At 40.7% G+C, this 24,373-nt stretch overlaps 1 protein-coding gene across 1 annotated transcript; it reads right to left on the bottom strand.

Annotated features, from left to right (window-relative positions):
- aldh1a2 (aldehyde dehydrogenase 1 family, member A2) lies at positions 1–23,268 on the bottom strand. Its single transcript, XM_056381970.1, has 13 exons — positions 22,959–23,268; positions 14,126–14,230; positions 13,431–13,571; positions 12,988–13,117; positions 10,899–10,960; positions 10,048–10,176; positions 8,669–8,782; positions 4,638–4,740; positions 3,769–3,953; positions 3,432–3,596; positions 2,593–2,750; positions 1,167–1,241; positions 1–913 (listed from the first exon to the last, which is right to left on the bottom strand). The coding sequence occupies exons 1-13, from the start codon at positions 23,073–23,075 to the stop codon at positions 841–843; spliced, it is 1,557 nt and encodes a 518-aa protein (XP_056237945.1). The 5' UTR covers positions 23,076–23,268; the 3' UTR covers positions 1–840.
- Positions 23,269–24,373: the final 1,105 nt, after the last annotated feature.

The following is a 24,373-nucleotide window of genomic DNA, read 5'->3' as shown; positions in this document are numbered from 1 at the left end:
TCATTTTATAATTTTATAGCATATGATTGTATAAACATAAACATAGATGGACATCAATGAAAATCAGTTACATAATGTTTAAAATACATCTACTCCTCTTTTAGCAGGTGAGAGTAAAAATGCTTTTAAGAGGTTAAAATCTTTCACGTTTACATCAGTCAAAGGTTGACATACAGTGTTAAGTCATATGAGCTAAAATATAAACAAAGACAATTAGAAATCAATTTTAATTCTGAATTAACATTTCATCCATTCATATCTGAGGCTGACAACATCAGTGGTCTTGAATGAGCTGACATGCTTGCATAAATTCTACCAAGACAATGACACATGAGGTTTCTGATGAACATACCGCACAGTACAAAGAAAAACTGCCTCCCAACACATTACAAGTTGCTAGTAAAGGGTTGATTGCAAGTGCAGCGACTGAGTCTCTGAGCATCCAGCATCTGGGCAGTGAGGATCTGGGTGTAGCGGCTGGTAGGGGGGTTGTTATTGGGGTTTGCAGTCAGAACAGCCTCCCCCATCGTCTCTGTGAGTGCTTTAGTGTAGTTAGTGGAGGAGGTATACAGTATGGGGGTGGTTCAGTGGTTGTCAGTTAGACTAGAGACAGTCCACAAATTCAAGGAGATAGTTGGACAGGGATCAGCTGACTGTCCGTGGCGAGCATAGGCGGAGCTGATGGAGGGACTGAGAGGGCAGCAAGTGGTCACAGCCTGTAGTTACCATGGAGATAACTAGTTTGGATGGTTAATGTGGTTTGCCACTGTGGATGGACCGACAAGAGGCGGGTCAGTGATGAGGAAGATGCTACCTCCTCCCGAAAAAAGCATGGCTGCCTTAAGAGTTCTTGGCAACCATCTTCATTGTGATGGTCTTCACTTCTGAGTACTCCTTCAAGCCATTTTCACCCCTGAGAACACACAACAGGAAATAGTAACAATGCTGCTCATTTTGTTTAATCATATTCTGACAGGAACATTGAAATATAGTGGAGACACTGCTAGAGACCCTTGTAGGAGAAACATTGCAATATCCTGTTAGATAAAGATTTATGTGATGTTAAGCAATTTTGGAAAGTAGGTTTTCAAAACAGAAAGTCAGTATTAGTAATTCTGTGGTTAATTTGTGTATATTCAGTGGGCAGACAACCAAGTCATACTCACAATTCACGCCCATTGCCAGACATTTTATATCCCCCAAATGGACACTGTGTGCTCAGAGCGTTGAAGCAGTTTATCCTGTGAAATACACAAAACATTGATCACTTCTGTGCATTTGACTGAAGTGGCTTTATATTGTGAAATGGGGCGTAACTTTGTCCAAAGCAGTAGTATTAAAGCTGCATTTAGTGAGACTGAAGTAAAAATACATTTTCAGCTTTACTGCTACTTTTTGTAACCATCTGGATTGACAATTTCCTATAGTTGTGAATTTTCAAGCTATAGCTGCCTGGGAAAAAACTAGTGAATGGATGCTATGAGGAAGAAATACAAAAGTTTGGGTTGAGTAAAAAAAAAACAAAAGCGCCAAAGTTAAGAAAGTTGGTGAACTTTGGGATTGAGAAAGTTGGAGGGAGAAGTGTGACTGAGCGTCCAAGAATTCCCTTACAGTCCAGCCTTATCAGTCGTTCCCTGACAGTAATCTTTCACATAGCGGGAACTGAATGAATAGAAGCCAGGCTATGAAAGAGAACATTTTTTAAAAGATGGAGGAGATCTGACTATTCTGTGTTCTGGAAAATGAGCTTGAAAAAAAGTAAATTTCTGTGTCCACTAGGGAACAAATATTGTATTTTGTAAATACTATTCTAAAAAATGACAAAAATGGCAATGTCGATCTATAAATCACATGACGGATCAGTATATAAGAAAACAACCTCAGAGGAGACATCAACCAGAATCAACAGTCAATAAAAAAAGACATATCTGTGAGATTAGGAGGTAACTGGAGACACAACTGCTTGTCTGTGGTCAATCCCACATGACTTACTACATTATGAGAAGTGGTCATTGTGGCCGGTATTAGTGGTGAGGAAATGTTGCTTGGAATAGGCGGGCTTTGTTGAAGAAGAGTGGATGGGAGGAAAAGGGTTTGGTTGTTCAAAAAAAGAGAAGTATGATGGTGACTGGGGTGGCATGAAAGATGAGGGTAGAGAAATGTTTTCTGAGCTAGCAGAGGATTGCAGTCAAGTATGACAAGTTGTGAAAATTTCTTGGCAGATGCTGTATGTTAGCTATACTTCTACCCCTACTCATAACCATCTGCAGCTAATTACAAAAGAAACAAAACAATCTTAGGTGAAATCAAGAAGTAACATTTTATGGCCATTTCATTTATACTGATTATAAAATTAGGGTGTCAGTTTACATTTACAGTTTACATTTTACGTTGTTGTCTTGCACTGGCACATGACTTCTGATATTTTTACATCTTGAATGTCTGAGCTGAGGGAAAAAAGGAAGGAAAACATTTCTTTGTGGCTTGTGTAATGATAGTAACGTGGCACATTGCCAGTTTATGGTTTCTGGATGCCTGAATACTTCCCACATGAAAAATATTCCTGATTGCAGCTAAAGAAAGAAAGCTTACCAGACAGTGCCGGCTTGCATGGCCGTGGAGATGGTCATGGCTTTGTTGATGTCGTTGGTGAACACGGCCGCAACCAAACCATAATCTGTGTTGTTGGCTCTTTCTATCACTTCCTCGATAGTTTTGAACTTCATGATCTGCTGGACTGGTCCAAAAATCTGTAAATAGGCAACAATACACAGGTTTGTCACTAACTTCAAATCTTCTCATTTACTTTTCTCATAGTTACCATGGTCAAAACCAAAGACATGTGAAAGGCTAAGCATAAAGTTCAGTACAATTGTGAGGTACTTTACTTGAGTGTTTCCATTTCATGCTACTTTATACTTCCACTACATATCAGATGGAATTACTCTACTTTTTTTTTTTTACACTTAGTTCACAGCTTTAGTTACTAATTGCTCTGCAGGTCAAACAGAATACAAGATAAACATATAAGGCATCATGCATTTTTTATAGATTTAACAACCCAGTAGTATATAAAGTGGTTAAAATTAGATCCATCTCAAAAAGCCACATCATTAAATGCTGCTTACATGTCAATGCATCAACAATAATATTCTATAATATATATATATATGTAAAACACATATGACACTCTGAAAGGGGGCATTCTGCATAAGTACTTACTTATACTTTGAGCATACTTTGCTCATATTACTTTAGTACTTAGACTTAAGTAAAGTTTTGATGCAAAACATTGACTTGAATGAAGTATTTTTAGAGTTTGGTATTATTACTTTTACTTAGAGAACTTCTTCCACCACTGCTTTACACACAGATATAACATGCATTAGTTGGGCTGATGCTATCAAAATCCCAGCTCTTTATCACTGTACCTCCTCTCTGGCGATGCGCATGTCATCCCTCACATTAGAGAAAACAGTGGGCTCGATGAAGAACCCTTTCAAGCCCAGAGCTTTGCCACCACACTCCAGCTTGGCTCCTTCACTGATGCCGCTCTGGATAAACTCCAACACACGATTCTGCTGCTCCCGACTGATCTGTGGAGGTGGAGGACAGATAGGATGCGTGAAGCCCGGGCAGAGGAGAAAGATATAGAAAGAAAGACGCTTGAATGTGAAAGAAAATGATATGAAGACAAGGGAACTTCTGCTCAAATGTTAAAACAAGTCTGCAGTTTCATGAAGTGATAGATGTGTTGTGCTCACTCACCTGTGGACCCTGCTCAGTAGTGGGATCAAAGGGGCTGCCGACTATCCTCCTCTTGGCTCTCTCCACACTTCTCCGAACAAACTCATCATATATGGGCTCCTCCACATAGATGCGAGAGCCCGCTGTGCAACACTGGCCTGCGTTGAAAAACACGCCCTGGTGGGCCTGTTCTACAGCCAAATCAACTGTTTAAAAAAAAGAGATTTTAGTTCATCAATACCTAGACACAGCCACTTGTTCGTAAAAAAACTGTCTGATGATAATAATTGTATAATCATAAGGGTAATTATTAAGAAAGAAAACTCTTAATTGGGATCTTTAAAGTTGAATAATGTAGAAGTCAATGTTAACATAAGCTACATACATATAAAAACTTTATCTGGAAAAAAAAAAAAAAAAGCTGTGTATGCAGTATATTGTTACAAAATTTGCCCCAATATTTATTGGAGGTATCCTGTGCAAATCTGATACCTGACACCTGAGAGACAGGACCCTGCTGTTGCCCATGAAGGGTTAACGCACCCCTGTGATTTATGGGTCTCGGCTGAAGCACCCGACTGAGTCAGGGTCCATTCTCCTGATTTACAGGCCTTAGGGAGCCCCTCTCACGGCTGCTGAAAGCATTTGAAAGCCTCAGCACCCCCAGTTTGGTGAGCCATATAGACTTTATATGAAACCCATCCATCCACAGGTTTTCATAGCACTACAAAACCTTTGAGCATTTTAGGATTTCTTATTTCATGTGTGTTTATCCACAGACAGAAGGGAGAAATGCCTGAGAATGGGGACACATAACTAAACAAAATAGGGATGGTGGTGGACCAGCTAGTGAGGATGACAGGTAAACAAGGCAATGAATAAAAACTCACAATCGGCATCTGCAAATATGATGTTGGGATTCTTTCCTCCGAGCTCCAGCGTCACTCTCTTCAGGTTACTCTTCCCAGCTGCTTCTTGGATCAGCTTGCCGACCTAGCAGAGGAAACAGATCTGAGGTTTACTCACAGAGATACAGGCCTGCAGCCAGATCAGTAAATCAGCTGGAGCCATTAAATAGCTTAAAGAGGTTGGTTAGCTCCAAACAGGGAATGCACCGGTAGACCAGCTGAAACATGAGTTCTACAAACACACAGAATGAATATCTATTACAGGTTTTTGGAAACAGCAACAGGAAAATAAAATTATGTTTTAGCTGGGAACAGCATCTGATGTATAATGGAGGGCAGGAAGGAGCAACCACAAGGTGTGTGGGTGGTGTCCTGTGATCTAACTGACTGAGAGGGAGAGGGGCTGCTGGGTATGATATGGGTCTGGTCTTTCAGTATGGAAGACGACATGGTCATACCCGTGATTTTGCAAGTTTTAGCTTATCTACAAATTTTGTATTTTTTTTTCCTCTTGAAAATTGTTTATATTGGGTAATCAATCACAGTGAACATCATCTGCATTCATTTTTGTTACATTACTGGCTATTGTTGCATAGTGACACAGTTTAGGAGCAGACTGATTAGAAATGTCCTCATTTCTTTAGATCACAGATGACCATTTAACTGTATGTAAACAGAAACAATGCCTAAAAAGATGCCTGGAACAGTTGACAAAATAAACGTGCTCATTATGATGTAAAGTATAAAATAAATAAATTGTAATAGTTGGGTTGCATAAATCTTTTAAATAAATTTTAAATTTGCCCTTTCGCTTTCTTGTCAAGAGACGGATGAGAAGATTGATACCACTCTATTCCACTCCAGTATGTGAAGTCAGCATTTGGTTAGCATAGCATAGCACAAAGAGTGGAAACAGGGGGAAACAGTTAGCCTGGCTCTAACCAAGGGGAACAAAAAGTCCAAATACCATCACCTCTAATGCTATTCAGCATTTTATATATAATTAATTTAATCCGTACAAAAGCCAAAGAGTAAAAATGAAGAGTTGTGGTTTTATGGGAGGTAACGATATGTGTGGCATGACATGGCAAATTTATTTGTATGGCACTTTTCAACATAAAACACTTAGACAGGATTTAAAAAGATTAAAATGAAGTAAAATAGAAGATTAAAATAAAGTAAAATAGATTATAACTGAGTAAACAATAGAATAAAAAGGTACTAGTAGTTATGGCCATTATGTGGTCATTATATTAAAGAAAAGTACAACATAATATATTATATATTGAGTTGCTTTCTCAAATGAATTTAAAGGAATGTGTGGCTGTGGCTCAGGAGGTAGACCATGTCGTGCACTAATCTGAAGGCCAGTGGTTTGATTCCCAGATCTTTTAGTCTGCATGTTACAGTGACCTAGGGCAAGATACTGAACCCAACTTTACCCCCAATGTCATCAGTCAAGAAGTGAGAGTATGTGTGTGGCAGAAAAGGGAAGTATGCATAGAAAAAGTGTGACGAATGTGGTTTGTGGTGTAAAGCACTTTGAGTTCTCCATAAGTCTAGAAAAGCGACATGTAAGTCCATTTATCTTCAATTTACTAATTTCTGACACATTCCTCCATTTACAGGAAGTTTCAAGTGTCAAAATTATGATACTGATTGCTATATTTTCTGTTGCTGGTTAAAACCGCACTGGAAATGAACAATATTTCATCCACTGGAAATTTAGAGAAAGATGATTTTGGGACACTAGAATGAATCAGCTGCTTTAACTGATATTTTTTCAGTGTCTTGAAATATTGACTCAACAGATAACAAGTCTGAGAAACCCCATACACACCTCCCTCACAACCCTACACCCTAAACAAGCATTCATCTTCCTGTTACTCATACAGCCTGTTTTATTTTCCGAAAGAACTGACAGCATAAAGTGGAAAAATACCCTCTCGGTGTCCAACCAGAAAAAAAAAATCCCATTGAAGCACATGGAAAAGACTCATCTTCAAGTTACCAAGATATAATAGAAAACAAGAGAACAGAACAGAATCAACTGACTGCTGTGCTGTGGCTTGTACCGAAGCTGTATAAAAACAACACAGTACTTGGCTTGGCTTCATTGTTTCTGATGTGTTTTTGTCTGTCTTTGATCAGAAACACAAAGCGGCTGACTAAGGGGGGGTTAGCGTGTGTTTATTCAGGGGTAAAGGAAACACGCTGGGCTGCCAGACTCCTCCATGTGGAGTCACAGTCACATGTGAGTCAGTACGAAGATGAGCTGTGGTGCTAAAATCCACCTGTAGCTACACCACCACCTTCCAGCCTGTGAGGAGATGCGGTGGTGGCTACTATCCCCCACCACTGCTACTACAGTGCAGTGACTCACTGTCTGGGCATCAGCAGACACTTACAGCACTGGCTCATTCTCTCAGTAATTGACTCCAGATTACATGAAACAACAGGAAAACTAGTAAAAAAAAAAAAAAAAAGTAAAAAAAAAAAGAAAAAAAAAACTGGGCCACTCACAAAGGAAATGTTCAATCAGGACGAGATGATAAAACAAAGAAGATGTTTGTGTTAGAAGGTGCATTTATGCAAGCTCGCGTGCACACACTGATTGGGTATGTCTGTAAGGGCTTGTTTTACTATATTTGCGGGGTCCAAAAACCAAGAGACCGCTATACTTGTGGGGTCCGACAGCTTTGTGGGGACCAAAACGCTGGACTCTGTAAGTTTAAATGGCTGTTTGAGGGTTATGTCTTGGGTTTTTAAGGGTAAAGGTTGGGCATTCAGCTGTGATAGTTAAGGTTAGTGTAAGGGGCTAGGGAATGTATTATGTCAATGACAGGTCCTCACAGAGATAGGTGTAGACGGATATGTGTTTGTGTGTGTGTGTGTGTGTGTGTGTGTGTGTGTGTGTGTGTGTGTGTGTGTGTGTGTGTGTGTGTGTGTGTGTGTGTGTGTGAGAGAGAGAGAGAGAGAGAGACAGAGAGAGAGAGAGAGAGAGAGAATGACAATCGGAAAATGTATGTTTTACATTATACTGTGCTGGAAAATCATAAATACACAATGTTAGAGCCATTCATAGTTCAGATTTGTACTATAACTTGGTCAATATTTCAGTCATAGTTTGTCATGTTTTGTTACCATGTTTCAGGCTGTGTTTGTGTTTTAATTTGCAAGTTTTAATAAATGGCTGAAATAGCTTTAGCTGAAGAGATTGGAATTAAATAAAAAGTAAGAACAAAACTAGGACTACAGTCATGCTAGCAGCTGTACATAAGCCTAGCAATGCTTTGAGGTATGTCTTTACCTGTGTGGGGTTATCGGAGGTCATGCACACTGCTTCTCCAACACACCACCAGGGTCAAAACAGACATCTCCATAAGCCACAACGGCTGATCCAAATATAATATAAACCTGGCTCATTTACCAAAGTTACATGTGAAATACAGGCTTGTCACATCAAAACATAAATTCTACATTGGAATTGCTGTAAATGGTTTTACCAGAGGGGTTAGTTTGCAGTTAGAAATAACAGATGTTTATAAATGATCTGCAGAAAAGGAATCTGCTGTCACTCTGGCTGTTACCTCCGGCCGGAGGAATGCATTTGGACCGCAACACCCCCGAGTGCTCAACACCTAACATGGTATGTCCTTGATGATTTAGCTTTCCATTAACTGCCTCCCTATTCTGCAAAGCTACAATGGTTTATCCTGTGTGTGAGAGAGGCAGTGTTTTCAGAGAGATGTGTTTGTATACTCTTGACAGCACAAATATGTGCATGTGTGCAAGATAAAATCAGAGCCCATTGACATGAGGAGTAATGACAGGGCACACAGCTTATGTAAGACCCCATTTGTTTGTCATTTAGACTTCAATACAGGCACACAACATCCCCTAATTACCCAGCCTGCTCTTATGCTCTGCACATGTTGGTCACTGTGTCACTTGTGTTCGCTGACAAAAGCGGCAGGTTTTTTTCTGAGCCACTTCACTAGAGGACAAAGTACCTCAGTTGATCCTGTGAAGGCCACTTTGTCTATGCCCATGTGCGAAGCAATTGCAGCTCCTGCCGTTGGCCCAAATCCTGGCAAAATATTGATGACTCCCGGTGGAAACCCGGCCTGTCAAAACAATATGAGAGGAAACAAGCTTTAGCGGAGATGACAGCAGAGCCAAGCAAAACCACAGGCAGTGTGGGGGAATCCGGACCCAACCCAACCTCCCTACCAGCAGAGAATGGAGAACATCAAAAAGAAGAAGGCAACAGACAGATAGTCTCCAAAAAGGGGAGAGGCCAGAGAGGACAGGGGGAAGACAGGGAGGATGTGGACACTGAAATCTGCACTTGTATTAACTTTTCTTTATCATATTTGTGTTGACTGTCTCGGCTGCACTACACGTACAGCGTGAAACTCTCTTATCATACGTCCTGTGTTTTGTTTATCAGTGCTCTTTTGTAATGTGTCAGCATTGATTCCTATAACTATTCAGTTAAATTATAAATGACTTCAAAGAATTCAAAGTCACTGACCAAGTAGCTCATACACATTTTTCTTAAAGCAAAGCGATCACATCACCATTCAATGGAGTCTGAAATTCCTGATACCTCTGACTCAGAATTACAAATCTAAGGCTGACATGAATGGTTGTTTCCTTTTGGCTGCTCGTCACTACAGTTTAAAAGATAAGATTGTTTATGTGGCTTTTAATAACATTTAAACAAGGAAATGTAGTACTGTGAACGATGCTCTCAGTCACCAGCGAGAGGAGCTCTACTGCTAAAAGCTACTGATTCAGCCAGTGACAGTGTAGTCAGTTCATTTTGAAAATTCATGGATATGAATTTCATGGAGTACATCTCTATGAAAACTGTCCACAGGTGTTGTGTTCAGGCGCCGTGCAGCCAGGGAAAGGTTCATCAGCATCATCATGTTGCTGATGAGTTTTTAATGCTTTAAGAACCACAAACAAAGATGATGACCTCCATTGTATTGAAGTCTCAGTAGAAATCTCAAAGACTGGAATCTCAGCAACTCAGCTAATATAATCAAAGCTATCAACAAGTGATAAAGTCTAGCTAATGGGTTGGCTGGAGTTAATGTAAAAGTGGAAATAAGGATTACAGATTCTGAAAAGATGCACCGGATAGACAAGCGACACTTTATAAAACATCTGTTTTTTGTCGCTTTGAGGTTACATTAACATTGGGCGATCCAAATAAAGTGTTGGCCAAATTCATAGTGAACACTGTGTTCTTGGCAAACAGAAACCTGTAAGTGATTCTGATTCAGTTATTGGACTATTAATGTTGGTCTGTTCAAATAAAATGCTGACAAAATGCCTTGTGAACACATTTGTGGTTGGTAATGTGATTGTTGTCATTTACCTCCTTGATGAGAGCTGCGATGTAGAGGCAGGTGAGAGGTGTCTGCTCAGCAGGTTTGAGGACAACAGTGTTTCCACATGCGAGTGCCGGGCCCAGCTTCCATGCTGTCATCATCAGAGGGAAGTTCCACTGTGCATGACACACACACACACACACACACACACACACACACACACACACACACACACACACACACACATGCCGGAAAAAGACATCATGCATCTGACTGACACACTGGGTGGTCACAAGTCAAGCTCAATAAGTCATCGCTCTTAAGTCACTTACTCTCATTTTCACTCTGTCTAAACATAGTCAAGTGAGAAAATGTTCTCGGCACTTGTACAGTATTTTCTCTTCCCACAGTATTCTGAGAAAGCTGGGAAATTGCAACACATGTGCAATGGACCCATATCACTGTACAACACACAGGCCTGTGTTATTTCTGCTTTACACAGGAGCCCATGGGGCTCAACACAGAACCGCACGCTTTCTGCACTCTTGCACAATCAACAGTGTCTCTTTCTCCTTGATCTTTTCCTCCTTTCTCACCATTCTCCTTTCCTCAAACCCACTATGTTAAATCCCCCTGCTCAGTCCTCTGCCTCTCACTTCTCGTTCCCTATTACTCAAACTCACTGGCACAGTCATTTTGGGGGCTTACCAGCAGATTTACCCGAATAAACAGTGACTGTCAGGGAATTACTGGAAACTGCAGAATGTAATGACAACAAACAGCCAAGACTAACAACCTCCAATATCACTGCAATTTACTGTTATCTGCTTTTTTTTTTAATCTTTTACGTCCATTTGTTTCCATAACGCATGTCACTTGTATCAAGGGTAATACTCACAGGGATAATTTGTCCACAAACTCCAATGGGCTCATATCTGGTAAATGTCAGATACTCTCCATCTGTGGAGGAACGAACACACACACACACACACACACACACACACACACACACACACACGCACATACACACATACACACACACACACACACACACACACACACACACACACACACACACACACACACACTGATTTAGTTTAAGAAGTTTAAAGCTTGAAAAATGCCTCAAACACATGAAAAATGTCACCACCTGATACCCCCGGTGTTGTTGACTTGACATGTTAATTTGCAAGTGAATCCACACGCAACATTCCTCGTTTCTTTACCCTGGTGAGAGATTACATTTCGTTTCGAGCCTCCAAAAGCACAGGCATGTGTGTAACTGTTTTAGGTCATAGAGATGGGTGTTATGCTGGAAAGGTTTGCTCATTCCTCTTGCATTACTTGAATAAAAAGGAGGTACTTATTGAGGGTGTGCCATGCTTGTTCATCGTCCACAAAAACAATTGATATTGAGAAATGTGTGTATAAATTTGTTACAATAGTCGTCAGCTGATGAAACATTGCTTTATGTTGCTTTTGGACCGGAATGATCAATGAGGAAGACGAGCCAGATGATCATTTTGAACGGGATACAGAGAAAGTATGACAATGGACACACAACTACATAAGTGGATAAAGTAGTTCAGGTTAATATACAGCATGTCAGCATTTGTCCTTAAGTCCAAAGTGGATGTGGGATCTTTCAAAACTGTTATTGTTTGCAGAATGGAACTATAACCCTATTAGACACGAGCCTTTCAGGAGGAACTCAAGTATCAGCGAGGTTTGTTTGAAAGTATGACGTCTGGAGATGACTTATATTTCAATTTGGAACAAGCAATGTAAACTATACCAAAATTTTTAGCCAAAGCTCCACATGAAGACACTCCTCATTCATTACACACTGTCCATGATACAAATTTAACTCCAAAGCTGTATCATAATGTGAGAGATGAATAGGTGCCAGGGGGTTGTTGATGATAGATGTCCTGCGCCTCTTCCTGACAGGTGAACAAATATGATTTACTGACTGCCTTACCTCATACAGGCGACAGAAATATCCTTGTTTATTTTCTCTGAAAGTCTACGAGAGGAATAAAGCTAAAACCAGAGCCCTGGGAAAATGCTCACCATGGTTGGTTTGGCAGCAGTGTACAAGAGGAGCTTTGAGAGGGACAATACAGTGGTATCAGGAGGTTTCCCATGTCCTCTCTCTTATTCCTTTTTTTTTTTTGTCTTTTTTGTGCTTCCTGTTGAAATAGACAGCCAACTTTCCCCTCCTCCACCCCTGAATTCAGCCGCCTTAGAGAGGTGACACTGGCGGCAGCCTCCTCAGGATGAAAAATGTTAATGTTTGGATTGATTGTCCATTTGATACCTTTTTCAGCTGAGCGTAGGTATGCTTTTTATACAAAACTGTGTTTTCTCATTCAACTAAATGCTCCTTCAATAAGTTCTTAAAGTGGCCATAATCAATATCTTTATAATAACAGTGGATCTAAAAAGAGCCACTCGTAGTACCCCACAGATAATTATCTGACTCTGCAGTGTATCTCAGCTCCACAAAGCTTTCATAAGCTTTACTTTCATAAGACAATGCCAGTGTTTGTCATGAAACGACTTGCGAATATTGCACTTACATTCTTCAGGTGGCCAGAAACAACACTCCACATGAATTAAAATTTTGCTCCATAAGTGCTGGATGTTCGATGTTAATAGCTAACAGTTTCTTAACATGTTCACCCTATCAACTTGAAAAGATGAAAATACGTCAGTGTTGTGTTTACAGCTTATTCTAAAAAAATCAGCTATGGAGGCTTATAATACATTTATGTTTACTGTTCTAACAAGAAGAGTTGTACAAGAATTTCGCTGGACCAAATACCCTATAAACAAACAATGGTTTAAATCAGGCCACAACCAAGCAAACAACGTAACGCAAAGTATTTTGATTTGGTATCCCAGTGTCCATGGTTTCTCATCACCAATCTGCCTTTAGTCCGTTTCACTGAAACACTGCTGTCATGCTCAAACAGGGATCTTACCCATTGGAATGGAAGAGCCGTGGATCTTGTCTGCGTATCCAGCAAAGTATCTCAGTGTCTTTATGGTTCCTTGGAGGTCCACAAACAGGGTGGGCAGGAAGGGCTTCCCACTATTCAGTGACTCAATAGTCTGAAAAGAGACGGGGGAGATGTTTGAGAAATATGGGATATAACCTTGTGATCCTCACATAATTCCATACTGCTCCAGCCTTTACACTCTCTCGTGGGTGAAACGTGACCCTGAGATAACACTAAACTACAAATATAGCCCCTAAGTTACAGTTATACGCTGTCTTGAAGGCAAAGTAGGTGTTTTGTGTTTTCAAACACAGAGAAAACTCAACGTGCTCTGCAGACGGTGTAAAAATGTATTAACAACGAAGACAAATGAAAACTGTTTAAATTAGTTACAGAGCTACAATGCCCATATTCAGTTAACTTACTGCTAGATAGACACTGTCTCTCTCCACCAGGTCGGCCAGTTTGGACAACAGACGACCTCTTTCAGATGCGTCCATCCTTCGCCATACAGAGCCCAAAGAAAAAGCCAGGCGAGCCGCCTGCGCCGCTTTATCAACATCAGCCTATGAGACGAGAGGGAAACACATTAATTATCTGACCTGATCCAGTAGGCAGGAGTGTTTTTGCACTCCCTCATGAAATCTGTCTTTTCATGCCAGTAGCATACATGAATATTTTCTGCACTTCTTTTTTTCTGTTCAAAGTTACAGAAATAAGGAAGGGCTAGAGCAAGAGCCAGTTCACCAAATAACAAGATCCTGATCTCATATTGTACTTCTGCTTATCTTAATTCTTTGGAAACAAATAGCTAACTTGTTTTTCAATCTCAGACTCAAGTGGTGAAAAATAAGTAACTACATTTCAGAGGAAAACATTGTAGTCTTTACTCTACTAAATTAATTTAATGGCTACAGATAGTTACTTTTCCGATTACGATTCTGCATAGAAAAACATATGAGTCTAAAACAATATGAGGCATTTTTACTGATTAAACCACCCATAAGTATTGAAGTGGTTCACTGTTGCTCTAGGGCAACCAACTACAATATCAAATTACCAATACTACTTTATATAGTGTAGTATTGTTACCTACAATGTTATGCTGTGGAGTATTTACCTTTTCTGCTTCTTGGACCTCACAGATCTGCTCTCCAGTAGCTGGGTTGTAGACAGGGAAGACCTTCCCACTAACAGAGTCCTGCCACTCATTGTTGATGAAAATCTGCAGAAGAAAATGGCAGACTTTAGTATTCATTAATAAGTAACCTTTGTTAAAGAGATTAGTAGTCATGAATCTAGTTTCTTTACACGAATTAAATGCACAAATGGATTATTAAAACCTAACATATGCAAAGATTTGCAAACATGCTGAGCTTGAGTGGTAGATAGAGTAATGACTACCTTATTTTATTTTTAAATATTGATGTTATGTTAAGTAATCATTTCATTACACCATGTTGGCTGCAGTAACATGCTTGCAGCTGAGGCTGTGAAATACTAACAGCTCTCAGGCAGCAGCCCCAGCACCAGGTTCCAGGCTCTTGTGTAAGGGATATGGGAGAATCTCTGGAAATCTGGACAGAGATTCCTGCCTGTCCAGCATTGCTCTCTTGGGAGTGCTCCACCATCCAGACAAAGGGGGTGGGTGGATGTGGGGGTGGGGGTGGTGGGGGGTGGGGGGTGGGGGGGTAGATAAATCCCTATCAGACACCAGACCCCCACCCTCCTACTCCCACCCCCCCACCCCCCCCCCCAAGCACACAGACACACGTTTCACAACATCACTGCTCGTTTACGAGATCATAAAACACGTGCCGCGCTTGGTTTCTGAGATGCGTTAAAGCAAGTCTTCCGTTAAACAACCGCCTGGGATTCCAAACAGGACATATTCAACATCTATTGAGACCAAAAGAAAAATAAATATTTACAAAATCACAAACTGAGAATTATGTCACTGGAATACAAACAAACCCCTTCATAGGCTGATGAAAAGTGGAACAAAAAGACATGGTGTGATTTGAAATTGCAACTATATCTTACGCAAGTCAAAAAAAAAATGCTCCTTTCTTGCTGACATGTTTAGATCCATTAGGCAGACTACTCACACACTGTTTTTAATGGCTGTCAGTCTGTCTGATAAATAGAGTGCAAGGAGAACATCTGCTGGCACAAATCCCTCTGTGTATACATATGCTCTTACCGTCCTTCTACTTTAGAGGAGCTCAGATGCACTGACAGCAAACCTGAGAGCAGGGTTCAAGTATCCCACTGGCCTAAGCCTCCCTAAACTCTCCAACATGTTTACCTCCATAAACGCTGGGCTTTAAGTACTATTTAATTGGCTGTAAACTGTTAGCCGTGTTTACTTTTGGGCTGGTATAAAATGCCAGGGAGTCTGAAAACTGTTGGAGTCACAGCAAACACATGACTCCGCCTGCCTCCTCCTCTTCATTCCCACGGCTCCCGAGCTCATAATGTGGACTCTGCATATGAATAACTCACATCCAGACATTTAAGGTGTTCAGTATCTGCGTGTACCACCCCACAGACCCATACGTTAACAGACTCATTCCTCCACAGTTCCTTTGTACTGTCACACACCTACACACACACACACACACACACACACACCACACACACACACACACACACACACACACCGACAGACAGACACAGGCCAGAGTGGCTTCTCTCTGTACCAGCCCAGTATTCTCAGGCGCCTTCCATCAGAGGCCACCTTTAATCTGCCGCTCATTAAGAGCACTTCATAAAATTGTCAGTAACGATAAGGAGCAGAGGGCCAGCTACAAAAACAGAAAGTCCTGTAGAGCACTGAATTAGCTTTTAAATTTATAGGGGCCACTGAAGTGGGGCGCCCTAAATCAGAGGAGCCCCCTGACAGCCTCAACAGTCCAAGCAAGAATGCAGACCATGGGTAGCTTTATGCATGGCGTAACCCCTCTCACAAGACGCTGCTAAAGGAGAACGGATGAAGCACGAGAACAGTGGAGCAGGCCGCCACCTAAATCACGGCCAGAAAAGGACAACTGTCAGCCGCCGTTTGGCTCAGCCCTCTCTCTGGGCTCGGACTGGTGTTAGACTTTTGTCTCGTTCCATTGAGAGACTTGATTAAGATGACAGGCCCGAGTTGTAAATCAACTCTCAAGGTTTCTTAAAATTGCTTTTAGGATCATTTGGACGAGGGGCAAAGAACACAAGAATGAAAAAACAAGTGCAAGGGTGCACATTTTCAAATGACAAATAGTGTTTTCTTTCCCATTCCCTGCTGGGTCGTTACTATCACTTCACATGATGGTTTCATGTTTATAAAAATCTGCACTACCAGTGCTTGCTTGGAATTAACTTGGTATCCCAAGGCTGAAGAGATAGTGACAACAGGTTTTCTACTCTTGCAATGAAGCCATTTATAGCACAACTTTTAAAGTTAAAAACATTTTGCACAGCTAAATTTATTTTTAAAAAAACATTAAAACGGAAAAAAAAAGCTCTGAAATGTGATGCCTGACATATATAACAAGGATGCCTGATGTGGATGAGAGCGAAGCACTAAGCTTATAGGTCAAGACTTTCTGCATGGGCCACAGGGCAGCTGCAAACATTTAGCAACTCCCATACTTTTCTTTTCAAAAGCTGTCAATCACATCATCCAGTGACAGCCTGGGGATGATGAAAAGATGAGACATGGTGTAAACAAACATGTTTTAAATTTTTAGTTTGTTTGTTATTTGTTTTTTTTGTTTGTTTGTTTATTTTTTTATTTTATTTTTTTTTGATAGCACGTTTCAAATCAGCTGCAGGTTTCTGCCTGTTTGCTACTTTGGTAAAAACATTAAATACATTCTAAATGAAAATGACGACTTGGTCACCTTGAACCCGAAGGATGTTAAAGTCCTTCATTTTTTCAAACTAACAAAACTTTGCATGATTTTTTTGTGAGAATTCATTTTTTAGCAATGAACTGTAATGGGAAGTAAGACAGGCCAAAATATTTTCTGCAGCCAACAAAACATCTGTTTGGCTCTTTGCTTCTTCTCACAGCTCAGATGCTAACGGCTGAAGGAATATGTAACTCTCCTCAGTTCTTGTCTGGTTTTTTTTGTTGTTGTTGTTTTTTTGTTATTTTTTAAAGCAGGGGGATAAGGGGGGGGGTGTGAGTGAGTGAGTGTGTGAGTGTGTGAGTGTGTGTGTGTGTGTGTGTGTGTGTGAGTGGGTTTATATATATATATATATATATATATATATATATATATATATATATACATATATACTATATATGAGTGTGTTTATACACAACGCGCCAAGATTCCACAGCCACACGAATCCTACCCGGGCACCTGCAACGCTTGTCTGCGCAGGAAGTTTCATATCCTCCTCTATCACAGGACCTCTATTTCCTTTCTGTTTCTGGATGGGTTTCAAAAGTCTTATAATTACTACTGTTACAAGTGAGTGGAGAGCATGTGAAAGTGGAGACCAGCTGGTGTTTTTTTCTCCTACTCCTCTCCACATGTCTGACACCATGGAGCCCTCATGTTTTTCTCTCACACACCTACAGACAATGCCACCCTACACTCCCGGGTTTGGCGAGGGCGACCTCGCTGTCACTGACTGGCAAACGTCTTTGTCTCGTCAGTGTGTGTGGGCAAGTGGTAAAAGTTGTTCATCCTGACTGAGAAGTTATGTGAGAAACACTAATTTGACATAAGGCTGTAATTACAAACAGTTTCTTATTCACTTTTGCAGTTGATTCACTAATTAAATACACTTCCTCCAGTAGTCAGAAACCACAGCAGACCCTGCACATCACTGGACTACCAAACAGTTAAGATTTAAGCCTTTTTTAGGCTCATATGATGCTAATTTCTTAATACATTTTTTTCTCCAAAAGGGGAATTAGATTTTGCTTTTTACAGCTGAAAACAATTGTTCAAGAAAGTTTCTGGGCAGATTTGTATCAATAAATTCATATTTCAAGTCAGTAGTTAGTTAAGTCAGTAATTTATCCAACTGGCATCTGTGAATCCCAAAACTTAGTTTCCATTTTGAAATATCTGAGAAGAGCAAAATGCCATGAAACATGTTATCAACATATGTAAATGTATCACCTTTTAGACTTAATATAAATATTAGTACTACACAAAACATGTTATAATTTATTTACAAGCTTAGTGAAAGGCAGAGCAAAAGACAGCGACTACACGCAGCTTAATTTTCATGAATCAACAATAAAGCTGACCTCTCCTCTCACTACTGCTGTTTTTTTCCTCTAAACATCTGAGGTTTGACGGGTTTCCTGTGTATGTAACCGTTCTTTAAATCTCAGGTCAAGGAGGGGTTTAAAGAAACATTTTTCATGTAGTTTTAACTCATGGGATCAGTGGACAAAGACAAAGTCATTTTTAAAGAAATGTGACGCTTTTCTACAGACAAATAAACATCTAGAAAAAGACTTGCGTCTCTGCTGGGTCTGATGCTCGCTGCAGAGAGAGACTCCACCAACAGATTTATGAAGCCAAGTGTTTTTCATAATGACACCATTAGGATTTACACGTTCCTTGTCAAGAGGGCTGCAGACCGAAGGTATGGGAAGTTAACAGGGTAACCTCGCTGTCACTGCTCTTCCTTAAACAGTGATTAAGAGACAGGGGACACGATGTTGACGTGTCTACTAAGATGATAATTTACACTCGCTGCACAAGTAGGCATTTCACACCAATGGACATATTAATGGCAGTGCACACTTACCCTGTCACAATCAAAGAGATGTGTTTTAGAGAGTTTGTGGCTGTGTGTGTGTGTGTGTGTGTGTGTGTGTGCATGCATGTGTGCGTGCGTGTGTGTGTATGTGTGTGTGTGCGTGTGTGTGCGTGCGTGTGCGCGTGCGTGTGTGTATGTGTGTGTGCGTGTGCATGTGTGCGTGCGTGTGCGTGTGTGTGTGTGTGCGTGTGTGCGTGTGTGTGCGTGCGTGTGTGTGCGTGTGTGTGTGCGCGAACAGGGAGATTGTGTAAGCAAAGGCATAGAAGGGGGTGGAGGAGGTTCTCACTGTGCTCGTTGTGATAAATCATTTAGTTGCACAGTATCCCCTAACGTTGGCTCTGTTTGATCTTGATCGCAGTAAGATGGTGGTTTTGAAGTGAAAAACTCCAGAACTGCAGGTCAGGCTCTGGCGAGGCAGGGCCACTAACCCACACAGTGAGACAGGGTCATAATTTACACCCCAGTGGACAGCACCTAGCATCGGGGAGCCCCAAGCCTCCATCTGTACTATCTCAATCAGTGACAGACTGATGGAGCCTCTTATTCATCCAAACTGAGTAGATGTCTCTGCATAGACAGCTTTACAAATACTCAGGTCTTCAGCAGACAGGTTCTGCACAGGTTCCTATGGAGAACATGCGCTGATGCAACCATGAGCAAAGCAACAAAGAAAACCTATAATTGTCGATTAGATTAAGAGATCTGTAACTCAGACAATTAACAAGCCCACTGAATCTGATCCTTGTTAGCTCTTATATCGGTTGCACTGTTTTCTATGTTATTACTCTATTAGGGCTACAATAACAACAAATTGGAACAAGACACATTGTAAAAATGCTGATTTTTCTGCATATACATTCTTATGAGTCGACTAATTGCGCTCTTTTGTTGAAGCTTGATATCAACTTTTCTCATCTCTATTATATTTAAATAAAGGGCAAAAACATATTCTGACTTTTCACTTGCATAATTACCACAAACACACACACACACACACACACACACACAAACCTTTTATATACTGTTCTTTCAAAGCAAAAGCTGCAACGCTTTGCTTCTGTTTCCACTCTTGTTAATTTTGTCCCACTGAGTGTCTGGTTTAACACTGAACAGTGTGAAAAACCACAAAGGCCCGAGGAATCACCCCCTAAGAAAGGCAGGAAAAGTTCCTCCTTAATTATTCATAAAACAGAGTCTTTCTTTTCCACTCCACACCACAATAAATAGCTATCATGGCAGTCTTATTTATGGCTTCCTCCGTGGTCCTATCAACCTTTAAACTGTTTCTATCTTGTAACCCAGCTGCTGGAGCCTTCTAGTGATAGAAATGTGGGGGTAGGGGATCAGGAGAAAGCTTTTTCCTCTTTGTGGTTTTAGCTACAAGAGAAAGTGTGTCTGAAAACTACTAACTCTAACTATTAACAGAACTCCACTTTTATACAGATGCACACAGGAAGGAGGATAGCTTCTGCTGTTACAATCACACAATGTGTCTTTGAGGGTGAGCAGTTCATGACTCGGTGAAAAGGACAAGGGGCAAACCTCGATTGCAATAACATTTTTTATCACATGCTTCCCTGTTACAGAAGCAAACCTGGTAAGTAATGATACTATATCAGCCAAATCTTTGTTGCTCAGATGTTATCTTTGCATTGCAAAACAAGGAAAAGTCCTTACTTAATAACTGAGATTTGTCTAATTGTTTTTTAATTGTTATGCAAGTTGAAAAAGGTTTAACACTGCAGTTATATTGCAGAAAAATTCAATGTATATTAGTATTAAAACAATATCGTAGGAAAATCTGTGTGTGGACGCTTGCAGCTCCATCCACACACCCTACAGGCCAGTGAACAGCGTTGGCTGTTTCCCTTGCAGTCAGTGGGGTGGAGAACAGGAACAGGGTGTGAGGAGAGCCCACGCCAGGGGTGCCCATAAATCAGGGCCCTTCTGCCCCCTATGTCCACCAAACCAACAGGGACTGGATGATCCAAATTCCTGGGGGTTAATTCACCAAGTCGCTCCCTAAATTTCCTCCTGTACACCATTGTGTCCACCCGTTTAACTAACACACTGCACTGTGAGGGAATGGAAAGCTTACAACACGACAGAGCCTATACAACATGTACCGTCCTCTTTACAGTGCAGTGGCAGCTTGCCCTTTGCACTTAAAACACTGAGGTATGTGTTAACACGCAGCAGTAATAGCACTGAATGAACTTACACCACGCTATCATTAATCTGTCCTCCATGAGATGTGCCCTTTAATCTCACAATCATAAAAACACTTGTTCTGCAGCTAAAAGACCCTTTCAGGACTGATGATGAGACCTCAAACTAAAACTGCCCACACACACTACAAGAATGCCAGGCAAACTAATCATGGAAGTTTTAATTCAAATATACTTTATATTAGCATTGATATTCAAGACACGTTGTGAAACAGAAACTAAACAATTCTTATGAGTGATATTTTCAACATGTGTGTCACTGGCTCAACGTTAAAGGTCACGTTCAAAACATGAGGGTTATAATAAGGGAATGAGATTATAAAACTGATTAATTATTGCTTCAATTATACAACAGTTTATCAACTACTATTAACTTATCATGGCAAGAAACTGTTGAAGCACTTCACTGTAGATTACAGGGTTTACATACAACATCCTGAGTTAAGACCTGGTGTTCTAATTAAAATCCCTCTGATAGCAGATTTGTTTTTGTCATATCTGCAACATGATTTGTTTCATGACTCAAATAAAGTTCTTTGTTTGACTCATGCTCCTTTGTCCAGCTGTTTCTGCATCCCCTTTCTTCCACCCACACACTTCTGGCTGCAGAGCGATCCCAAAAACTTCTCTGATAACACATTTTTTCTCTTTGACAACATGCATTTTAATTCTAAACAATTTATTCACCAAAGCAACTTTGTGTTTGTAGTATAATAATGAGACAATGCCTGAGTGTGTGTGTGTGTGTGTGTGTGTGTGTGTGTGTGTGTGTGTGTGTGTGTGTGTGTGTGTTCTCACACTGCTTCTCAAATTGCTGTGATCACTGATGTCATTAAAAGAAAATACTTTCAGACCAAGTAGAGAGGGTGTTAGTTTGATTTGCTTCATCTTTTTCGGCTGATGCTTAATATGTCTGTGAGCAACCTTAATTACAGTAAATTGAGGACTTGTTGAAAACCAAAGAAACACTAAGTGAAATATTATAATCATTATGGAAAAAAATGGAAGAAAAAAGGTTTGGATCCAATCTTGCAATATTTCAATGTTATACGTATTCCTCTAATTAATTTCTTTATATCTCTTGAGTAAGAGACTTTAATTGAAAAATATTTTTTATTAATTGACTTCCCATGCAGTAACCTAAAGAGATGCTGGCTTGTGTGTTGAACTAAATTTTATTTCAGGTGCAATGTAGAATAAATATAATCTATATAATAATAGTTAAAAATTGTCCACGTGCCTCAGTGTTATATAAATTTTAGCAGGTCTGAAAACCACTTTACTCTTTATTGCTAAATCACACTCAAGCTGTGACACGCCCTTTATTAATACGTTATTGCCTCTATAAAAACACAGTTATTTTGTAGCATGTAGCGTCATAACTGGCACAAACTGTATGGAAATCCAAATCAGGTTTTATCATAATCTCAGGTCTATGAAGTGACGCAGTGAATCACATTAAAAATGTAACATTAGGCCCTGCACTAAATTGTTTTAAGCAGTTACATCTTCTTTTTTTTTTTTAATCAAGTAAAGTGATATCAGGCTAAAGCAAAAAATCAATATAACTTATAGAATACGTTATTTTTATATTTGATCTGCTTCGGTTTTAAAATAAGTTCTTATTGATCATGTAATGCTGAACTGCACTGAGCACGTGGACGCAGAAAAAAAAAACTCATCGGGACTTTAAAACGTGCATTCGTCCGCTTATCACGTCTGTCGTGCAAGTTACGAAGTTTTGTTCGGAGAAGTTTATCAACTCCAGCCCCTGAGTGAGCTGCGCGGTCTGATACCGAAGCTTCAGCTGCTGACACAGAAAAAAAAAAGTTTTGTTCCGACGGATTTCTAAACTCTGGTTAAAGGTACAGGAGACATCTGCGAGCACAAGCCGAGCAAAGTTAACTCTAGTCGTTCGGCAGAGGGGTGTGGAGAGAAACAGACCTTAGTGTACTTGATCTCCGGGTTGGGCACCGGTGAGGGCATCAGCTGGAGGGATGCCATGAGAGCAGCGGGGTCGCTCTTCACCTCTCCGGGGATCTCGATCTTACTGGAAGTCATCACGGCCGTCTCTCCGCTCGTCTGCCTGCTGCGCCTCTCTGGGTTTTTTCTACAGATTTCTGATTAGGACTTTGGGTTCCTTCCTGGGTTTATAGCCAGGTGTCAGCCGCGGTTCATTTTCATTGGGCAAAGAAAAGGGCTGTCCTTTTGAAAATTAAATTCGCGCATTTACATAAACGACCTCAGCCATGCGTGTTAAGGAGGAGAAACACGTCCACCCCACCCACCTCGCACTCCCGATGCACTCAGTTTCCACTGCTTTCACTCACCAGCAGCTGACTGTTTTCTACACTAATTCAAAGTTTAACACGTTTCAGTTCAGAGGAGACCATCTGAACATGGTGTTTGGTGTCTGCTATTCTGTAAATCACAGGTATATGATCTGAATCTAACAATAACTGCCTTATAATAATCTAGCATGTTCACACATTTGGCTTCCACGTTTCCCCATTTGGCTCTGACTTCCAAATCACACAGGACCTATTTTGCACAAGTGTTTTATAAGTGGCCACATGGGTGAAACAGGCTACAGCTCCAGAGAGCACACAGTGGAGCATAATGAAGCCTACGCTTTTACGTGGCAAAACAATCTCACCACAAGGTCCATTTAGTCACTTTTGAAGCTTATCACATGATCTTCCTCCGCAGATGGAGTTTGCCCAGTATTTGTAAATGTTGAAATGCACATTTTTTTTCTGCGCACTTTAAGGACTTTGGCATGACAGCTTAGATTAAAAGTTAATTCTTTACCTTGGTACCAGCAGTTAACAGAGGAGACATAAAAGCATAGCTACTCTTTATTGAAAATATCAGCTCACATTCTTGACCCATCATTAACCATTTCCTAAGTCACATAAAGGTGTCAAACTGCTGTCCTGGGCTCACTATCACCCTGTAGTCTTTATTTGCCTAACACAACCTCCCCGCGGTCTAAGATGTTATGTAAATGTGGACTGCGGGGATTGCTGCTACTTGCTGTGGTGTTGTTGGCAGGGATTTGTCCCGCAGGTGATAATTCCTCCCAGCGCCTGCTTTAAACCTCCCAATAAACATCCACCAATTAACCCCGCGAGAGCCTGTCTCAAGGAACTATGGGGGAATTAAAGCAAATCCACTGCATGTATTAGCACACCCACAACAAATGCACATCCTCACGCATTCATCCACGGAGTCGCTCAGGTAAGAGCCAGCCAGCAGTTAAAGGGTAAATCAGAAGTTTGTGTGTGATATGTGGATTCGAGATGAGGAGATGAATACAGAGAGAAGTGAAGCCTCACATCTGCGGTCACTTTGGTTTT

This window comes from Seriola aureovittata, chromosome 1 (genome assembly GCF_021018895.1).
Source record: "Seriola aureovittata isolate HTS-2021-v1 ecotype China chromosome 1, ASM2101889v1, whole genome shotgun sequence".
In the NCBI taxonomy this organism is placed as follows: domain Eukaryota; kingdom Metazoa; phylum Chordata; class Actinopteri; order Carangiformes; family Carangidae; genus Seriola; species Seriola aureovittata.
Note: the sequence above shows the minus strand (reverse complement) of the source record. Positions and strands in the feature narration are given on the sequence as shown.

What these genes read in the sequence shown, in the direction of transcription:
- aldh1a2 (XM_056381970.1), bottom strand. Translation starts at nt 23,075, where the DNA reads ATGACTTCCAGTAAGATCGAGATCCCCGGAGAGGTGAAGAGCGACCCC. An exon ending in CCTTCACAGGATCAACTGAG is followed by an intron (nt 4,741 to 8,668) that starts GTACTTTGTCCT and finishes TTCCTCTGCTAG; the next exon opens with GTCGGCAAGCTGATCCAAGA. An exon ending in CATATTTGCAGATGCCGATT is followed by an intron (nt 3,954 to 4,637) that starts GTGAGTTTTTAT and finishes TTTTTTAAACAG; the next exon opens with TTGATTTGGCTGTAGAACAG.